This window comes from Heterodontus francisci, chromosome 2 (genome assembly GCF_036365525.1).
Source record: "Heterodontus francisci isolate sHetFra1 chromosome 2, sHetFra1.hap1, whole genome shotgun sequence".
Taxonomy (NCBI): domain Eukaryota; kingdom Metazoa; phylum Chordata; class Chondrichthyes; order Heterodontiformes; family Heterodontidae; genus Heterodontus; species Heterodontus francisci.
The window spans coordinates 16,798,904-16,819,813 of NC_090372.1; the positions used below are offsets into that span (position 1 = coordinate 16,798,904).

At 41.8% G+C, this 20,910-nt stretch overlaps 1 protein-coding gene across 1 annotated transcript in view; it reads left to right on the forward strand.

Annotated features, from left to right (window-relative positions):
• The first annotated feature begins 4,437 nt into the window (after positions 1–4,437).
• The window catches only part of slc6a19a.1 (solute carrier family 6 member 19a, tandem duplicate 1), a 62,092-nt gene continuing 45,619 nt past the window's right edge, over positions 4,438–20,910 (forward strand). The window contains exon 1 of the mRNA XM_068055170.1: positions 4,438–4,737. Within this exon, the coding sequence (XP_067911271.1) occupies positions 4,536–4,737 (202 nt within the window). The 5' untranslated portion in view covers positions 4,438–4,535. The remainder of the gene's footprint in view (positions 4,738–20,910) is intronic.

Here is a 20,910-nt window from a genome sequence, read left to right on the forward strand (position 1 = left end):
TACACCATCTGCAGCTTGTAAATCAGAAGAGAGGGATGAGGCGGAAGTGAGACATGAGAAGGGGGATTAGATATGAGGGTACGGTCATCTTTGATGGTTCCAGCCCTGCCGTAGGCCACAGCCTCTGTCAGGGCCTCTCCACTGATGGCCAGCACTGTCTTCTCTATGGAGATCAGGACATGCAGGCATGCCTGTTCCCTGCCAGTCACCTCCCGCTGCCTCCAGTTGTGAGCCACCTTGTCCTGAAAGAGAGGTAGAAGTGTCAGTGAGTGTGGTGCAATCTATTTGGGTGGGGTGGCTATCATGATTGAATAGCTGGGATGTATGAGATTGGGTGTGAGGCTTGCAGTAGTGCTAAGTGTGTATAGGTGAGGTGAAGCTATGAATGTTAGGTCAGAGTCCTGATTGATAGAGATTGTTGGTAGCTGATTAATGAGGGTGTGGTGCATTGAGCAGTGTGGAAGGCTAGTGGTCCAGTTGGTGGGACATGTCATTTGAAGATAAATTCCTTGATCTTGGCCACTTAGGTGAAGTCATTGAACTTTTTGCTGTACTGCATCCAGATTCTCAGACCTTGACTCCTGGCTATCTGGTCCCATTGCCTTCAAAACATTTATCTGGAGGGCCTCCTGGCCCCATATGGGCACATCACTTTAGGAAGGGTGTCAAAGTTTTGGAGAGGGTGCAGAAGAGATTTACTAGAATGGTACCAGGAATGAGGGACTTCAATTATGTGGAGAGGCTGGAGAAGCTAGGATTGTTCTCCTTAGAGCAGAGAAGGTTACGGGGAGATTTGATAGTGGTTTTCAAAATCATGAGGGTTTTGACAAAGTAAATAAGGAGAAACTGTTTCTACTGGCAAAAAAGTCGGTAACCAGAGAATACAGGTTTAAGGTGATTGGCAAAAGAAACAGGGGTGAGGTGATGAGAATTTTTTTACACAGTCAGTTGCTATAATCTATAAATCACTGCCGGAAACGATGGGGGAAGCAAATACACAGTAACTTCAAAAGGGCATTGGATAAATATTTGAAGAGGGAAAAGTTGCAGGGCAATGTTCAGCTTTGGCCACCACACCTCAGAAAGGATTTATTGGCTTTAAGTGCAGATTCATCAGAATGATACGACGGCTTAAAGAGTTACATTATGAAGCTAAGTTGCATAAAAGTTGTATTCCCTTGAGTTTAGAAGGTTGAGGATTGATCTGATTGAGATGTTTATCTGTTTATTTCCAGTCTGAATGGAGGTGAGACTTTAACCTGCTTCCAGGAGGCAAGTTCCTCATTTAAATATTTTCACAAAGCACCGTGCCTCAGATTTCTTTCCCTGTTCCAGCTTCCAACACTGGCTGGCCAGGCTGCCCAGGCCTCAGGAAAGTCAGTAGCTAAAAGGAGGCAAGGACTGCTGCAGGGAACAGTTAAGTGTCTTTCCAGCACTGCTTATGGGTCCAGGAGGAGCAGGAGTGCTGCCCACTTTGCCCCAAGCAAACCACAATGATCAAACTCCTTTCCATGATCTAATGCCCTCCCAATGTCCGCCAGCGATCTCCCCCCACCCCCCACCATGCCCTCCACCGGCCCCCGTCAGTCTACTCCCCTCCTCCCCATCTCTCCCCGTTGATGTTCCCCACTGACCCTTGATCTCTCTAGCTCCACCCCAATGATACCCTCTACTCCCTCCCATCCATGCCCAACCCCCAATCTCCCTCCTCTCCACTCCCTAACCCGGTGCCCGAAGACCAACGTCTCAATCCAGTTGAGTTAAATCTGGCAGGGTGTGAGGGAAACCTCAGGTTTGCTGACCACAAAGCTTACCATTCCTCCCCGGCCAACCCCACTCACTCCCTGCCTTCCAGTTATTAGTTCATAGCATGGCCACTATATGGTCTGTTGGAGAAATGCAGATCAAGGGGTCACAAGAACACAACACAAGAACACAAAAAATAGGAGCAGAAGTAGACCATATGGCCCATCAAGCCTGCTCTGCCATTCAATACGATCATGCCTGATCTTGGGCTTCAATTTCACTTTCCTGCCAGTTCCCCATATCCCTTGATTCCCTGTGAGAACAAAAATCTATCCTAGCCTTAAATGAACTCAACGATGGAGCATCCACAACCCCCTGGGTAGAGAATTCCAATGACTCATAACCCTTTGAGAGAAGTAATTTCTCCTCATCTCAGTCCTGAATGATTGGTCCCTAATCCTGAGACTGCCCCCACATTCTAGATTCCCTGACCAGTGGGAACAATCTCTCAGCTTCTACCCTATCAAGCCCTTTCAGAATCTTGTATGTCTCAATTAGATAGCCTCTCATTCTTCTAAACTCCAGAGAACATAGGCCCAAATTACTCAGCCTGTCATCATAGGACAACCCCCTCATCCCAGGGCCCAATTTTAAAAATTAGAGTTAGACAGTGAGGTAGGAGTGAAATCAGGAAGCAAAGGGTAGTTGAAATGTGGAATTCTGTCCCCTAAAATCTGTGCATTTTCAGACATTTGAAATTTTCAAGATCACAACTGAGAGATTTTTTTTTTAGGTAAGGGATTGGCTTTGGAGAGTTTTAGCACAGATACACCACAGTCATACTGGGACTTAGAAGTTGGAATTATGAGGGCAAGTTGGATAAATATGGTTTATATTCACTTGAGTTTAGAAGATTAAGGGGCAATCTAATTGAGGTGTTTAAAGTATTAAAAGTATTTGATTGAGTAGATACAGAGAAACTATTTCCTTTGGTGGGGGAATCAAAAACAAAATCTTAAAATTAGAGTCAGGCTGTTCAGGAGGGAAATCGGAAGCACTTTTTCGCACACACAAGGTAATTGAAATCGGGACCTCTTCCCTCAAAAAGCTGTTTGGATGCTGGGACAATTGGAGCCTTTAAGGGATAGATCGATGGAGTTTTGTCAGGTAAGAATATCAAGGGATATGGAGCAGGGCAGGTAAATAAAGTTGAGGTACAGATCAGCCATGGCTGCAGTCATGAATTACGACTTCAATAACGCATCCACAGACAGAAGGGGACAACACATATAACAAAGTCTCTGGGACTGCATGAATTTTATTAGAGCAGCCCAAAAGCATGATGAATTTCTGATTTAGATGCCTGGATAAACCTGGTGGAGTCTTGCAGTCCAGTAAGAGCCTCCAAAATCATTGTTGCTTGATGCGTCCTACATAATATTGCTTTACAGTAAGGAGAACAGGGTTTGGCTGATTACCTTCACTGAATAAAAGTGCTGAAGTCAAAAAAATTCACCCCCTGCCTTTACCACCCCCTATTCCAACTGCCTCACAACGTCCTGACTCCCAGTACCTGGTCTTCATAGTACGGAAGTAAAATACAGGATGAAATACAGAATAAAACAGCGTACAGTAATAAATTATAGAATAAATTCCCCCTGCCTTTACCTCCCCCTGCAACAACTACCTCTCAACGACCTGCATTGCTAATATGTTGTCTCCAGGATACAGAAGTCGTACTCTTACATGTCATCAGCCAAGCCAACTAAGTTGCAAACATTCACTGAAATGAACCCTGAAGTCTATGTGGTCATAATTCAACAAAGGGTTCCAATAATTTCCCACACCTTAACTCCAACTATGTTTTACCACTGTGTCTACTCTTTGTGCCAGCTAGCTTACTTGCTCCAGTGCCTACTCTATTTCTACAATTGGTCCTCGAGTGATGCGAGGTTGGCGGCTGGAAGATTCTATTTTTGTCTGCCTTTCTCCTCCCTTCTACCCTTGTAGAAGAGCCTTTACTTTGTAGATCGATGGCATGGGGAAAATGATGGTAGAATACAAGGTTCCATAGAGCAAAGAAGCACAGTAACAAAGTCAACCAACATCTCGCCACCTAGCAGCTCAGACCCACCACAATGGAAGAGTTAGAGTGGATCAGTATTTTTAATGAAAATTAAAACTGGACAACAAGACTTTATTTACTTTCATGTCCTAACTTTTCTTCACTTTGGATCTTTTATGTTGATCACACTTTGAAAATGCCATTACCAGTTGAAAAAGCTCCTTAGCGAGAGGCTTGCTGAAATTCTTTTCTTGCATTCTTTCCATTTTTGTACTTCCTGAAATGTCTTACCTCCTAATACGACTTATATAAAAAGTGCTGATTTGTATTTCCCATGCAGTAAAGGAATTATTTACGGCACAGGTTGCAGAAGTTAAACAGAGAAGGCAACAAAGATGGTTTACAATCTTCACCATTACTTCGAAGCAAATACATCTAAATTGAGTAGTCTTCTGATACTGAACACACCATTGAATCTACGAGCAGTAATCTTCCAGGTGATAAAATACATTAATAATTACCAGATTTTACTAGGTTAATCAAGCATTCTGCTGACACATCTGTCTGCAGCATATACACTTTCAGGTGATGGAACTAAAGGTTCAGTATAAAAACGCTTAGTCAACAATAGCACCTTTCACTTTATTCTGACTCCATTTCCGCCTGTTTGCAGTCAGAGATAGTGTGAGCTTGTACAGGGCAGCATATCTGTCTCTGAACCACAATGCCAAGACTCGCTTTGCCAAATCCTGGCTTGGAAGATAGAATTCCCTCTTATGAAGAGCTGGAAAGGAGAGAAGTGGAAGAGGTGGATGACCGACCCAAATGGGACAACAAAGCTCAGTACATGTTAACATGTGTTGGTTTTTGTGTGGGATTAGGAAATGTGTGGCGTTTCCCCTATCTCTGTCAGAGCCATGGAGGAGGTAAGTAATATCAATTAGTAAACAGTGCAAAGAAACAAAAAGAAGCATCTATCTGACTCTGCATTCATTCAATATTTTCGTATTGTAAAAGTGTGTTCGTTAAATGGAAAAGAAAAGTACAGAGTGATAGCAATGCGAAAGACCAGGATGGGCAGAATGAGGTTAACTCACAGTGACTGCAAATCAGGGTAATTCTTGCAGAAATGTGAAAAATAGTAACTCATCTGAAGAAGTATATGTTTTCTTTGTCAGAGTCTATTAATGTTATTGGTTCATGTCTCCAACTAAAACGTCAATTGTATCTTTGAAGGGAACTCTGAAGCATTCTGCAGAGCTGCTGACTGTCACTTCACACGTATAAAACTAATCCTGTAGGTGATGGCATGGGATCCACAGTGTAAAACAGTGCAGCAGCTTGGTTTTGATAAGTTTTGTTTGTTATTCATAAGATTTTATATTACAATGTTAACATCAGCATTATCTCTGGTAATCTATGGATCTCAATAATATGTGCTGAGTAAACAAGTGGACTTCACGAATAATAAGATAGAAATAAAACATCCATTGGGTTTGCAAGATATTCAAGTAACTTTAAGGAACCCAGTGCAATGAGATCATTCTCTAATGTGCCATTCGTTTATGCTCCTGTAGTGTTTTTATGTTGTTGCAGACAGGCTTTTAGGGCGTTTATTTCATGAAGCACTATTAGATTATCCATTAAAAATGAACCCAAATTAAAATCTGATGTATTCTGCTGTATGGCGCAGAGTAAAAATTAGTCGGGTGTCAAAGTAATGAAATGATCCATTGTAGCAAAACAGCATATTTGATTCATTCGGCAAACTAGTCCTTTATATTTAGGGCATAAAATGAAACTAGGAAGTGTGTGTGTTGTTAATAAAGGAATTGGCAATTATTAGGAAAATTAACACAAATTGACTAATTATGTAAAATGTAAATAATTCTGACAATTTTAAACTTCAATATGGAGACTTTAATGTGAGGAAGTAGGAAAGCCTCTACGCCAGGTAGACCTCGGTACATTTGCAATGAATTCAAGTTTCATTACATAGGATATACGGCACAGAAACAGGCTATTCGGCCCAACCAGTCCGTGCTGGCATTTATGCTCCACTCGAGCCTCCTCCCATCTTTCCTAATCTAAATCTATCAATTGTAACCCTCTATTCCCTTCTCCCTCATATACTTGTCTAGCTTCCCCTTAAATACATCTGTGCTATTCGCTTCAGCCACTCCCTGTGGTAGCGAATTCCGCATTCTCACCACTCTCTGGGTAAAACAGTTTCTTCTGAATTTCTTATTGGATTTCTTGGTGACTATTTCTACTTCTAAATATGTAGGCTGTGAAATTACACCACAGGATACTATCGTACAAACTCTTGATGCGCTTGTCTGAAATTCCCATCTCTGGTATTTTAGTGAAGACGTTAACACATTTATTTCACTTGGTTTGATGCCTCCAATGAAAGAGCACAGAGAGGATCTTCAGATGAACACACTAAAGTGCTGATCCAGCAGAGAGCAGCACTCACGAGATATGTGTTGTGAGACATTGTGAGTGCACAGCCTGATAGTTTCATCCATCCATCCCTGTGAACATGGATCCCCACTGTGAGTGCAGCAAATCGGCCCTTAGAATGTAGTTATCCCGCAGCACAATTTCAGTGTCACAGCAAACAAGGGGTTAAGAAGCATTAAACACATAATAATGAATTAGAAAATGCCAAATGTCCTTTCATTTCGCTCTGGTGTTATTTAGAACCAAAAAGGTTTTGGTACAAGGAGGACATTTGATCTATTGTGTCTATGACAGTTCTTTGCTGGACAAATCCAGAACGAATCCTCCTGCCATGCACTCTTCTCATAGTCCCATACCTTCCTCTACTTCAAATAGTTATCTAACTTCTCTTAAAGAAGCAATTGTCCCTGCATTAACCAGTCCCTGTGGCAAAGCAGAGACTTCCCTATCTTCCCACTCCCCACCAAATTTCTCTCTTGAGTGCATTAACTCAAGATGGGATATGGATCCACAGGCACCAGCCACCCTCTTGTATGACACCCTGTGCTCAGATGCCCATTTTTCAGCAGGGGTCACTACATAGCAGCAACAAGGAGAAGTCTGACTGATGTTTCCTCTCCATAGCTGAGGGATGCTGAGGCCAATTATAGTACATCCCTCCAGTCAACCTAAATCAGGTCACGTACCTCAACACAAAACAGGATTGATCTTGGTACCTCCCTGATATGCATGGACTCATTTCCACACAGGACAGTGAGTTTACCCACTGAGTTATTTGAGCAGTATGTCTGCAAGCAGCTTTCATTCTTGGCTGTAAATGAATAAGTCAATTATCTGAGTCCTTTTTCATTTTGTATTACTTTTATTTGTACTGAACAATTATTGGATGAGATTATGGAAGTAGCGGCAGTTAGAATTGCAATAACTCCAGAATACTTTACACAGGTGAATAATGTTCAGTTTTTTTTTTATTTTCAAGCAAATGTAATTAATGTTTCAGAAATTTATGAATCATTCATTTACGTGAGCTTTTAGCTGGAATTTCTATGAATGTAATAACCTGCAGGTTGAGGGCTTAACTGCTAGGCTAAAAGAATGTTACAAAACACAAATTTGTTCCAGAAATAATGACAAGAAAAAATCTAAATTAAGTGTTGGAAGGTGACTTATGTTTCATTCATGGGATGTGAGTGTCACTGGCAAGACCAACATTTATTGCCCATCTTTCATTACCCTTGACAAGGTGGTTAATGAAAAGATGATGCATTCAAGCATGAAAGAGTTTTAAGTTAAGATGCGTTGTGCAATATTAACAAAGAACTTATGTGCTTATAGGAAATTACTTTGCTATCTTAAAGAAGTAGAGATAATTGCTCAGATTATGTTGCTGACAGCTGTGTTTCATATGGATGTGCTAATAGGTTCATTACTAATGCAATAGAGCACCATGCTCAAACCACTGGCCTGAAATTTCCTGCTCCTCTGTCATAACATCACTGGAAGTGCACAGGAACACGGCTGCTTATATAAACAGGGGTTCCACCGAACCTCTGGTTAAGTTACAGTGGCTGAGGGGGAGCTGCTCCAAGGAAAATATGGACTATTTCCTTTTTGTGAAGAAAGGATGGATGATTAAATTCAACAATATCTTACTAGACATAACATACGGGAGAAGCTGAATGGCCACTTTTTCATTCCCAAGGTTTCCAGTTTTTACACTGTTATCTTGAAAATTAATGTAATTATTTGCTGTGTTATAGAATGTAATTGCAATTTGTACAAGCTTCTAAAGACTCAAATAATACACTGTGTCAATGAGACTAAAGAAGGTGGAGGAAGTAGTAATGCAAATATTTTAGCCCCTTTTATAGCAATATTAAAACAGTGGGGTTTGACAAGAGTACAATTCAGTGATGGACTGTCAGGCTGATATAGGGAGTATTGGCTTTTAGATTTCACAGCATGAAAAACTAAAATCAACGTTAACCAAAAGAGGTCATTAACGATAGAACTTCCTTTTGGAACCATTTCTACACAGGCATTTATTATTTAACACAAGCATTTGTTGAAAAATGTTGGAATATTGCATACTATCCAAAAGGTTAGAAAGTATCTAGGATTATCCACTGCAGCCGCACCGCGCAAATTGTTACCACCAGAGGTGAGAGTAGCGAAGCTGGGACTGTTCTCCCTAAAGCAGAGAAGGTTCAGGAGTGATTTAATAGAGGTGTTCAAAATCATGAGGGGTTTTGATAGAGTAAGTAAAGAGAAACAGTTTCCGTGGGCTGGAGTGTTGGCAACCAAAGGACATAGATTTAAGATAATTGACAAAAGAACCAGAGGGGGAGATGAGGAGGATTTTTTTTTACGCAGAAACTTGTTATGATCTGAATGAGCCTTTGAATGTGCAGCAAGCACAGTGCAATTTGATGCATTACCAGGCAAGGTTTATTGATCAACTTATGGTAACTTCCCTGAGATAAATTTTCAGATTTATAAAGCGTGAGGAAGAATAGAAAAATGGCACGAGATACTTTGGGTGAGTTAGATGCAGAAAGTCCATTCAATTGCACAGTTGAATCAATGCATATTTGGAGGACGCTTTTCTGGCATCACATGCCTGCTAAATGATTGGGTGTGAAATGATGTGAATACGTGACTTGCATTCAATGCAACAGTTGCAGATTTTGACATAAGTAAAATGTAAGAATACTGTTTGGGAGAAAGATATTTTTCAAATATTTGGAGTTTAATTCCTTCCTGTCAATGGTGATGTCAGCCTACACGTCATTCCCGTACCAAAATAATGACCAGATTTTGAAGAGGAAATGTAATTGTACACTAAAATATCCGCTAGAAACATACAACGTGCCTATTCTTCAACTTAATTTCCCACTTAATGGGAAACAAAACGAATACTTTGTAATAAAATATTTTACATATTATACCCTTCAAAAATTAACGACTCCATTTAAGATGTCACACTTTTTTAAAACTAACTTTATTAAATTCCCAGGATAGGTCCAATGGTCTGCGTCTTTTCATTCTAACTGTTTTGATTTCAATATAATTGTATGGTAGGATAGGCTGAAGAACCAACAGTTCTTTTACTGAGGGTTGATTTAGGCAGTCATTGAGCAGCAACTGAAAGCCACTGCCTTTTCACAACTTGTACATATTTAACATGTGTGGACTTTCTAGGAGGTAGTTGACCAGACAATATTAAAACTCAGAAGTCAAATACAGCGTCCATCCCAGCATGTCTTCATAGATTGAGAATTACCTCAAAATCATGTGGATTCTTAATAATTACAAATAATTTATACAAATATAAGATTATTTCATTTTCTAAGATTATCTACTGCAGATGCACAGCTTAAAAAAGTTATTATTGGAGAGTGTGGGAAAATTATTTGACGGGTGAACGGGACTTCTGTTTTATTCATCTTATTGCTAAGCGTACTAAAAAGCTGTTATACTATTCAGGAGTGGTGTAGTGGTATTGTCATTAGACTAGTAACCCAGAGACCCAGGGTATTGCTCTGGGGACATGGGTTCAAATCCCACCACAGCAGAAGGTGGAATTTGAATTCAATTAATAAATCTGGAATTAAAAAGCTAGTCTAATGATGACTATGAAACCATTGTCGATTGTTGCAAAAACCCATCTGGTTCACTAATGTCTTTTAGGGAAGGAAATCTGCTGTCCTTACCTGGTCTGGCCTACATGTGACTCCGAACCCACAGCAATGTGGTTGACTCTTACATACCCTCTGAAATGGCCCAGCAAGCCACTCAGTTAGGGAAATTAGGGATGGGCAATAAATGCTGGCCTGGCCAGCAATGCCCACATCCCATGAATGAATTAAAAAAAAGGAGTGCTTAACATTTTTTTTCCTATAGTATCTAGCTGTTTCTCTCTTATTACAGTGTTGCAAATAGCAACCTTGTACTGAATGTAGTGCTCTTAATTTGAACAGACATGCACTTAACTTAAACTAAATTCACCTCCCTGTGAAGTGGATTTAATAAATGGTAGTGGGTTGATTACAAATTGAGGAGTGTAAATGACAAAACAAATTGTACATGGTATCTTGGACGGAGGTGGGAGTGGGGGGTTGGGGGTCCCTTTCCCAAATCCTACCTTCCTATGCTGAGGGAAAGGATGCTCTGAGTTGCCACAGTTGGTTCTCAGGTTAGAAAACACATAAATCAACAAGTGTTAGAACATAGAACATTACATCACAGTACAGGCCCTTCGGCCCACGATGTTGTGCCGACCCTTTAACCTATCTAAGATCAAACTACCTACATACCCTTCATTCTACTATCATCCATGTACCTATCCAAGAGTCACTTAAATGTCCCTAATGTATCTGCTTCTACTACCACCGCTGGCAGTGCATTCCACGCACCCACCACTCTCTGTGTAAAGGACCTACCTCTGACATCTCCCCTAAACCTTCCTCCAATCACCTTAAAATTATGCCCCTTGGTGATAGCCCTTTCCGCCCTGGGAAAAAGTCTCTGGCTATCCACTCTATCTATGCCTCTCATCATCTTGTACACTTCTATCAAGTCACCTCTCATCCTTCTTCGCTCCAATGAGAAAAGACCTAGCTCCCTCAACCTTTCTTCATAAGACATGCCCTCCAGTCCAGGCAGCATCCTGGTAAATCTCCTCTGCACCCTCTCTAAAGCTTCCACATCCTTCCTATAATGAGGCGACCAGAACTGAACACAATATTCCAAGTGTGGTTGAACCAGGGCTTTATAGAGCTGCAGCATAACCTCGCGGCTCTTAAGCTCAATCCCCCTGTTAATGAAAGCCAACACCCCATACGCCTTCTTAACAACCCTATCAACTTGAGTGGCAACTTTGAGGGATCTATGGACGTGGACCCCAAGATCCCTCTGTTCCTCCACACTACCAAGAATCCTGTCTTTAAGCCTGTATTCTGCATTCAAATTCGACCTTCCAAAATGAATCACTTCACACTTTTCCAGGTTGAACTCCATCTGCCACTTCTCAGCTCTGCATCCTGTCAATGTCCCGTTGCGACCTACAACAGCCTTCCACACTATCCACAACTCCAGCAACCTTTGTGTTATCGGCAAACTTACTAACCCAGCCTTCCACTTCCTCATCCAAGTCATTTATAAAAATCACAAAGAGCAGAGGTCCCAGAACAGATCCCTGTGCAACACCACTGGTCACCGAGCTCCAGGCTGAATACTTTCCATCTACTACCACCCTCTGTCTTCTATGGGCAAGCCAATTCTGTATCCAGACAGCCAAATTTCCCTGTATCCCATACTTTCTGAATGAGCCTACCATGTTGCTCAGCATCTTCCAAACAGACAAACTGAGAGACCATCTGTGTCTAATGATTCTATGCATTGAACATACTAATCCCTTTGTGTTTGCAACTACTTCACTAGCTGTTTTAGAAATCAAAATTACCGAAGAGAACTTTCTAGTTTGGTTTTTTCCTCATGTTTTGCTACCCTCGGATTAAGCTTTTAAACAACAAGCTTATTGGAGAGCACTTTGCTTTGCTTTATTGAGCATTCCACAGTAGATTATTAACTCACCCTTTTACACAACAGTACCAGCGGATACTATATAATCTATTGGTGCCTTGTAAACAGCTGCCATCTGTATAAATTGTGCCAACAAATGCAATTTCAAACGATTTCAATAGAATTGAGTTTCAGTGCGACAATGGGGGGCAAACATTCCTGGAACAGATTGACAAGCTTTATCTGACATTTCTCACACAGAGTAACACCAGGGGGCACCAGCTTATCCTTTTCTTCCCTAATTGTCCTGTTTCTTCAACTTTCAAACCACAGAAGCTTACATAATAGGCCATTTATCCACTTATGTCTTTATTCTCACCCAGCTCTATATTTTCCTCTTGCTTCAAATATTCTTCCTGAAAAGGTGCAGCAGTCTCTGCCTCAATCAGGTAAAGCATTTCGTACTCTAACAATCTGCAGTTAAAGAAATTTCTCCTAATCCCTTTCCTCACTCTCTGTCATAATTTTAAATTGATCACCCATCACTGTCTCTCCAATCAGAAGAAATAGTCTTTGCCTATTCACTCCATTAAAACTACTCAGGATTTTAAAATCCTCTATTAAGTCTGCTTTTTTGCCTTCTTTGCTCTATTGGAAATAGTCCCAGTAACTCAGGTCTCTCCTCACAAATAAAATATCCCATTCCTGGTATAATCGTGGGACATTTATGCCGCACACATTCTATAGCCTTTGTATAATTCTTAAACATGTTGTCGCTTCTGAAATCCATGCCCATCTTTCCCAGAACTGCATGTTTGAATCCCTCCAGTCAGGTCACCACCCCTGCCACAGTACCAAAACAGATCTTTATTTTTTTATTTAGAGATACAGCACTGCAACAGGCCCTTCGGCTCACCAAGTCTGTGCTGACCATCAACCACCCATTTATACTAATCTTACATTAATCCCATATTCCTACCCCATCCCCACCTTCCCCTACCTATACTAGGGGCAATTTACAATGGCCAATTTACCTATCAACCTGTAAGTCTTTGGCTGTGGGAGGAAACCGGAGCAGCCGGCGAAAACCCACACAGTCACAGGGAGAACTTGCAAACTCCACACAAGCAGTACCCAGAATTGAACCCGGGTCGCTGGAGCTGTGAGGCTGCGGTGCTAACCACTGCGCCACTAACCACTGCGCCACTGTGCGCCAGAAATGACATCCAATGAGACTGCGACAAAGGTAAACGATTCCACTTCCTCCGAATTGACTTGTCTGCAGCCTTTGATATGATTGACCACACCACCCTCCTCCAATGCCTTTCCACTGTCGTCCAGCTGGGTAGGACTGCTGTCACCAGGTTTTATTCTTACCTGTCTAATCAATGACAGAGAATGCCAGCAATGGCTTCTCTTCTTGCTTCCACACCATTACCTCTGATGTCCCCTAAGGATCTATCCTTGACCCCCTCCTCTTTCTTATCTACATGCTGCCCTTCAGCAACATCATCTGAAAACACAGCGCTAGTTTTCACTTGTGTACTGACAACACTTAGCTCTAACTCATCACCACCTCTCTCGACTCGAACACAGTCACTAAATTGTCAGATTGCTTGTCCGACATCCAGTACAGGATGAGCAGAAATTTCCTCCAATTATACATATACAAATTCAGTTCTTAGCCGCTGACTTCATCCCATCCTGTAAAGCACCTTGGGACATCTTACTATGTTAAAGACTCTGTATAAATACAATTTGTTGTCGTATAACGGGGCACCCACAATGACCACAGAACTCCAACTGTTGTCTAATCAATTTTTTTTAATAAATTAGTCTTGCCTTCTGAACCCTTATTCATTGAATCCAAAATTCTATTGGCCTTTTCTATCGCTTAATTTGCCTGCACTCGGAATTTCAGGGAATTAAGTTTGAAGTCTGAGGTCTCTCTGCTCATTCTCATCCTTCAGTGTCTTTCCATTGAGTATATAATCCTATTTCTTATGTTTTTTTTCATAAATGTATTACCTCATCATAATCCAAAATAAGTTGCACTGCAATCTATCCGGAATTCTGATAATGTGTCTTCCTGAAGTCTTTCAAAATCCTTCTGTTTTCAAAAGCTCCTACATTTGTATCATGGGCAACGTTTGAGAGTCTACTGCCTGTCGCCAATCCCAAATCGGCTATAGATAGTGAGAACATGAACCTAGCAGTGATCCCTGGGGTATCCCACTTCTAACCCTTCTCCAGTCCCAGGCAACACCCATTTACCCTAAGTCTCTCCCAACCAGCAACCAGATATTTATTCATGTTGCAACATTATACCATAGTGCCTGAATTTTTTTTTTTGTAATAATCCCCTTGTGAGAAATGGTATCAAGCACCTTCTGAGAATCCATAGATTGTACATCTGCTGCATCTAAGGCCTCTCAGCAGTTTGCTCTATGGCTGTGAAACATGGGTGACTTATAGCTACCAGGAAAAGCAGCTCAATAAGTTCCATCTTCACCGTCTGCGGCGCATTATGGGCATATCCTGGCAGGACAAAATCACAAATGTGGCCGTCCTCTCAAAGGCAGAGCTCCCAATTGTGCTGGCATTAATCACTGGTGGATTAGACACATCTGCAGGATGGAAGATGGTCACATACCCAAGGCCCTTCAGTATGGTGAGGAAGCCAGAGCTCAGACAACCAGTGGGACACCCAAAGCTCCGCTTCAAGGCTGCTTGCAAGCGTGACATGAAGGCCCTAAATGTCGACAATCGCACCTGGGAGTCACGAGCTGGTGAAAGAGGGAAATGGTGACACATCCTGTGGACTGGTGTGCAATGCCATGACAACCAGTGGCTACAGCAGCTTGACAACAGGTGCCAATGCTGAAAGCAGTCAAACACCTCTTGCCTTTAACAAATCAATGCTGGCTGTCCATGCATGTCTAAATACTCTAAGGTCTGGATATTTACTGGGGCAGGTTATGTAGGCTCAGGGGGAGGTAGTGTGTGGAGGTGAGGTGCTTTGTTTCAAATGGAAAACCTGGAAGTCTGGGTTTCCTTGGATGCTGAGGAGTTTTGACTCCACAGCATGTGTCTTTTAGCCCTGCCAGGTGTAATGTAGTGTAGTGGTGATTTTACCTTTAAATAAACTTACCCTTAACCTGCAGACAGAGCACACACAGCAGCATGGACAAGACCTGGACCTGAGTAATGGAATGTAAGTAATGAAGGTAATAAAGAGTGTTGTGTTGAACCTGAATATCAAGCCTGTCTCTATCCTTAATAAGAACAGAGCACAACACTATACCAGGTTCCCCGGTTCGCCAGCGGGAAGTCAGCCTGACTGACAGGCTTACCTTCCGGTTGGTCAGGGAGCACTCTGGAGCAGGACACAGGACTACAGCCTCCAGGAGTTGAGGTGGGGGAGGGGGTGGGTGGGGAGGTAGTGGCGGGCGGTAGTTGGAATCCCGACTGCGGGGGGTGGCGGGGTGTTATGTATGGGGGGCGATTCTGATGGGAGGAAGCTTCAGGGACTCGGAAAAGCACTCCCGCTCCTCCTGGTCCACAGGCAGTACTGTAAGGACACTTACCTTCTTCCCGAAGCTGTCCTCACCTTGTGTCAGCTGCCAGGTATCCAGAGGCCCAGTAAACCAAGCTGCGCACTGTAAATAAAAGCAGTATACTGCAGATGCTGGAAATTTGAAATAAAAACAGAAAGTTCTGGAAATACTCAGGAGGTTCGGCAGCATCTGTGGAGAAAGAAGCAGAGTCAACGTTTCAGGTCTGTGACCTTTCATCAGAACTGGCAAAGGCTAGAAATGTAATAGGCTTTGAACAAGTGAAAGTGAGCGGGGTGGGGGGGACAGGAAGAAGAACAAAAGGGAAGGTGTGTGATAGGGCAGAGGGCAGGAGGGATTAAATGCCCACTGTAAAACATGGAAAGCAGGCTAAATTGGAGGCTGTCAGCTTCATTAGCATATTTAAAATGTCATCCCGTCTCCTGGGAGCGGGTTGGCTGTACGGCCTTTGTCCTGCCTCTGTCAAACCTGAAAGATGGTGGGTTGGAGCCAGCTTCCAAATTTTTCCGATTTAACTCCCCCCCGCAAATCCCAAGTGCTCACGCATGTTAAAAATCCCCCCTTAAAGTTTACCCACAATTAATATCAGATTACCTAGTCAATGATCATCCTTCTCTCCCTTCTTGAACAAATAAACTCTGCAGTTCCTGGGCACAGCTGCTAATTTTTTCAGAACCAATTCTTTTTCTGGGTATCTCTGTCAATATTTCCACACCCTCCTCTATGATATCCTGCGATCTTATTTTCAGCATTATTTGTAAAAATTAATGCAAAATATTCATTTCTTATCTCGCCCATACCTCATCCTTCACAATTAAATTCCCTCCTTCATCCCTGAGTGGTACTGCCCACTCTTTAACTCATCTGCCACATGTTATATGCTCTTATAAATCTTTACTACTTCCTTTCCTGTTATCTGCCAGTCTCTTTTTATATTCCCTTTCAGCTCTTCCCATTTCCATCTCGCCCTGCACCTTCAAATATTTCTTTAGTGTTGTGAGTGTTAGCTTTTTCATATGCCTCCCTTTTATGTTTCATTTAGTTTTAATCTCTCTATTTAACCACAGAACTCTATACTCGGATACAACTCTTTTTACCTTAATATATTTATTTTGTACCGTATGCATCTTAGGTTTGAACATTTCCTGTTGCTAATCGGTTGACGTATGTGCTAATTGCTCTGCCCAGTTAGTTTAAGCCATATCCTATTTTATCTCATTAAACTTTGCCTTTTTTGCAGTCCATCACCTTCATCTTTAATTTTTCATTATTTTTTGCACTATTTCCAAATTATTCTCCCACTCTTCCAATACTAATTGGCCGACCTTCCTGCAATGATTCTTTCGTTGGTGGATATAGGAGGTTTTGCCTACTTAGACCAAATGCATTCCCTTTATTCGAGTCTATCTTGTGATCGTTAAGACCACCCAGTATGATTGCCTTGTTATGTTCATATATCTCTTTGAACAATCTGCAGATCTCTACTTCTATTTCATCTCTGCTCTTCACTGATCTGTAATGCACAGCAAGAATTATGCTGCTTCCCTTCCTATTTGTTAACTATCCAGAAAAATTCTGCCTTAATGTGTCCTTAGGTTAAATTGTCAGTCAAAGTTGTCATAGACTCTTTCACTAATATCACCACTCAACCCCAACTTTTCCTTTCCAATGTCTCATGAAGTTGTTATAACCAGGAATATTAAATGTCTAGTCCTGTCATGAGCTAAGCCATGACTCCATTAATGCTACTATATCATAACCCTACATAGTTACTAATGCTTCTAATTCTCTCATTTTTGAAGGCTTTGTTCTTTCCCGGGCATTTTTCAGGCAGTAATAGGACAACTATGTCCCCTATATGGCAGGCAGGAAACGCACACACATTTCCAGCTAGTGGGGCACCACCCTCCATATTGAATCGGGTTTCTCTCTTGTCTTCAGGAGAAAATGACAAATTTATGGAAATATGTAATCTAAATTAAGGTCCTAAACTTCTTCTTCTTCTGGTTTTGTTATGCCCAGGTACCTGACTCGCCACGTGCTGAGCTCACTCAGCAACACGTGGCACTAATTGGCCAGTGCTACTTAAAAGAATCTTGCAGATCTTACAGATTAGTTGTTGGTTTGTCTTCACAGGCTGCTGACGAACCTACAAAATACTTAAAGGGATAGACAGGGTAGATGCAGATAAGATGTTTCCCCTGGTTGGGGAGTTAGAACCAGGGGGACACAATTTCAACATAAGGGGGAAGCCACATATGACCGAGATGAGGAAACATTTCTTTACTCGGAGGGTTATGAATCTTTGGAATTCTCTACCCCAGAGGGCTGTGGAAGCTCAGTCATTGAGTATGTTTAAAGCAGAGATTGACAGATTTCTAAATACCAATGACATAAAGGGATATGATAGTGTGGGAAAAAGGCATTGAAGTGGATGATCAGCCATGATCATATTGAATGGGCTGAATTGCCTACTCCTATTCCTATGTTTCTATGTTCCTAACTTCGGAGATTAAGATAGAAGCATTAGTGAATGGGTATCAAAAGTTTACCAAGTAGCCTTTTCACCTAATTATCAGCCGCTTGTTGGAAACTGAGTTGATGAGCATCCAACACCAACCTGTCTTGTGACAAAAGCTTGTCAAATACAATTTTTTATACTTTAAAGACTGCTGCATTGTTTATTCTTACTTCCTCTCGAAGTGTTAAAGAACTTGATACTGTAATGGTAAAGCCTATCCACATCCTGGGGGTTACCATTGACCAGAAACTGAACTGGACCAGCCATATAAATACTGTGGCTACAAAACCAGGTCAGAGGCTGGGAATTCTGCTATGTGTAACTCACCTCCTGACTCCCCAAAGCCTGTCCATCAACTACAAGGCACAAGTCAGGAATGTGATGGAATACTCTCTTGCCCGGATGAGTACAACTCCAACAACATTCAAGAAACTTGACACTATCCAGGACACAATTTAATGATCAGCATCCCATCCACCAACTTAAACTTTCACTCCCTCCAGCACTGGTACACAGTGGCAGCAGTGTGCACCATACACAAGATGCATTGGAGAAACTCACCAATCTCCTTAGACAGCACCTTCCAAACATACGACCTCTACCACCTAGAAGGACAAGGGCAGCAGAAACATGTGAACACCACCACCTGAAAGTTCCCCTCCAAGCCACACAACATCCTAACTTGGAACTATATTGCTGTTCCTTCACTCTCACTGGATCAAAATCCTGGAACTCCCTCCTAACAGCACCGTGGGAGTACCCGCACCAGATGGACTGTAGCAGTTCAGGAAGGCGGCTCACTACCACCTTCTCAAGGGCAATTAGTGACGGGCAACAAACGCTAGTCTTGCCAGCAATGCCCACAGCCCACGAAAAAACAAAAAAAAATAGTTATGAGGCCACATCTGTAACTTCTGCATTAAATTGTACTTGAATCAAACTTGATTCAAGGACCAATGGTAATCTATATTCCCCTTCACTCCAGACTTTTTAAAGAGAGTACCCTTTTGTTGCTATGTAGATGGAGTTCAGGGCAGTTGTCAATTCAGGGGGTGAGTTAGGTTTGTAAATGTCTTTTATCTGTTATTCCTGGGCTATAAGGGAGAACAGAAAAAAAGCCATAGTTGATCTTATTCATGATGTGGGTACAGCCTGGGACAATCCCCAAGAGACTATCTCCAAGGCAATTGCTGGGAGTAACTTACATGATTTTATAAAGCATTGATTGGTCGATATGTTAATGTGATCTTGCACTCCCATATTCTATTTGATTTTTTCAAACTCTGTAGTGACTTAAGGAAGCAGAAGAACAAATTCCAGGCTAGATCAGATGCTAAAAATATAATTTATTGTTAGACTATCAACTTTCAGATCTAAATCTGGAACCAAACCAGAAAATGCTGGAAATACAAAACAACTGGAAAGAGGAAAATCTGATGTGCAATACCAGGTTTAATACACCTTCACTAGACTGGGGATATTACAATGACATTGAGAGGGAACATCTCAATATCAGCCAGGTTTTTGCTCCTGGTTTCTATGTAGCAGCCCCTAGTTAAACTGGGAGAAGAGGGTCCGACTCACCTGATCATCCCCATCACTGAATAATCCACTAATGTTCACTGTCCTCATTGAGTAGACTAGGCCTATATTCCCTAGAGCTTAGAAGAATGACAGGTGATCCAAAGGGATTGTCAGGGTAGATGTTTAGAGAATGTTTCCCCTGGCTCGAGAGTCTGGAGCTCGGAGTCACAGTCACAGAATGCAGGGTCAGCCACTTAGGACTGAGATGAGGAAAAGTTTCTTCACTCAAAAGGTTGTGAATCTTTGTAATTCTCCACCGTAGGGTACCATGGGTGCCCAGTCATTGAGTCATGAGATTGTCAGATTTTTGGGTACTTTGGGAAACAAGGCATATGGGGATGGTGCGGGAAGATGGAGCTAAGGTAGAAGATCAGCCATGATCTTCTTGAATGGCACAGCAGACTCAAAGGACCAAATGGCCTGCTCCTACTCCTATTTCTTATGTTCTTATGTCCAATCTTACACATGAAGAATAGGCACTCAGGGGTATACCACCCATGAAATCCCAACCAGCACAATGACCATATTCTGCAGAGGAAGAGTTGAAAGATAATTCAGTCATTTATTCATCCAACTTAGTCCATGGTTTAAGTCCACGTCCTGGCCAAATAGGATCATTTACATGTTCCTGCTTCCTTGATACCAAGTTCGCCTACCTCTAAGACTCATTAAGGCAGGAATCTATACATAAGTTACTCTTGATAGCTTCATCTTAGTTCAGTTACATTGCACTAGATGGCAGTCTGTCCCATAAATGAAAGACTCTCTGCCATGAAGCAGTTAATCAGATACTCATGAAAATCTTTTCTCGTTCATACTTTGCTTAAATTCCAACGATATCCAGCAGTTGTCTTAGCTTCCATTGACACAAACAACTTCTTATTTGCGTCCAAAGAATTTCTTTCATCTGGCAAACAGTGTTTGTGAAGAGGCTGGAGTTCTCCATGAATAATCTTTCATTAAAATGTGTAAAAAGTGGAGTTCTGTGTAACAAGGCAGAGAGCTCATGTTTCTGTTGCCAGTTTAAAGTTTTAAAGTTATGTATTTTTCCAGGACTCATTGATAGAGGTTTTCAATATACAGTTGAGTATTATATAGCAGTAAGAGGCTTTGTGGAATATTCTGGAGCACAATGACCTTTCTGATTGTAGAAGGAAAGATTGTCTTTTGTCCATCGTGATGCAGATGTTTTGTATAATAGTCATAGAGTAATAGAGAGATACAGCACTGAAACAGGCCCTTCGGCCCACCGAGTCTATGCCGACCAACAACCACCCATTTTATACTAATCCTACATTAACCCCATGTTCCCTACCACATCTCCACCATTCTCCTACCACCTAACCACACTAGGGGCAATTTACAATGGCCAATTTACCTATCAACCTGCAAGTCTTTGGCTGTGGGAGGAAACCGGAGCACCCGGCAGA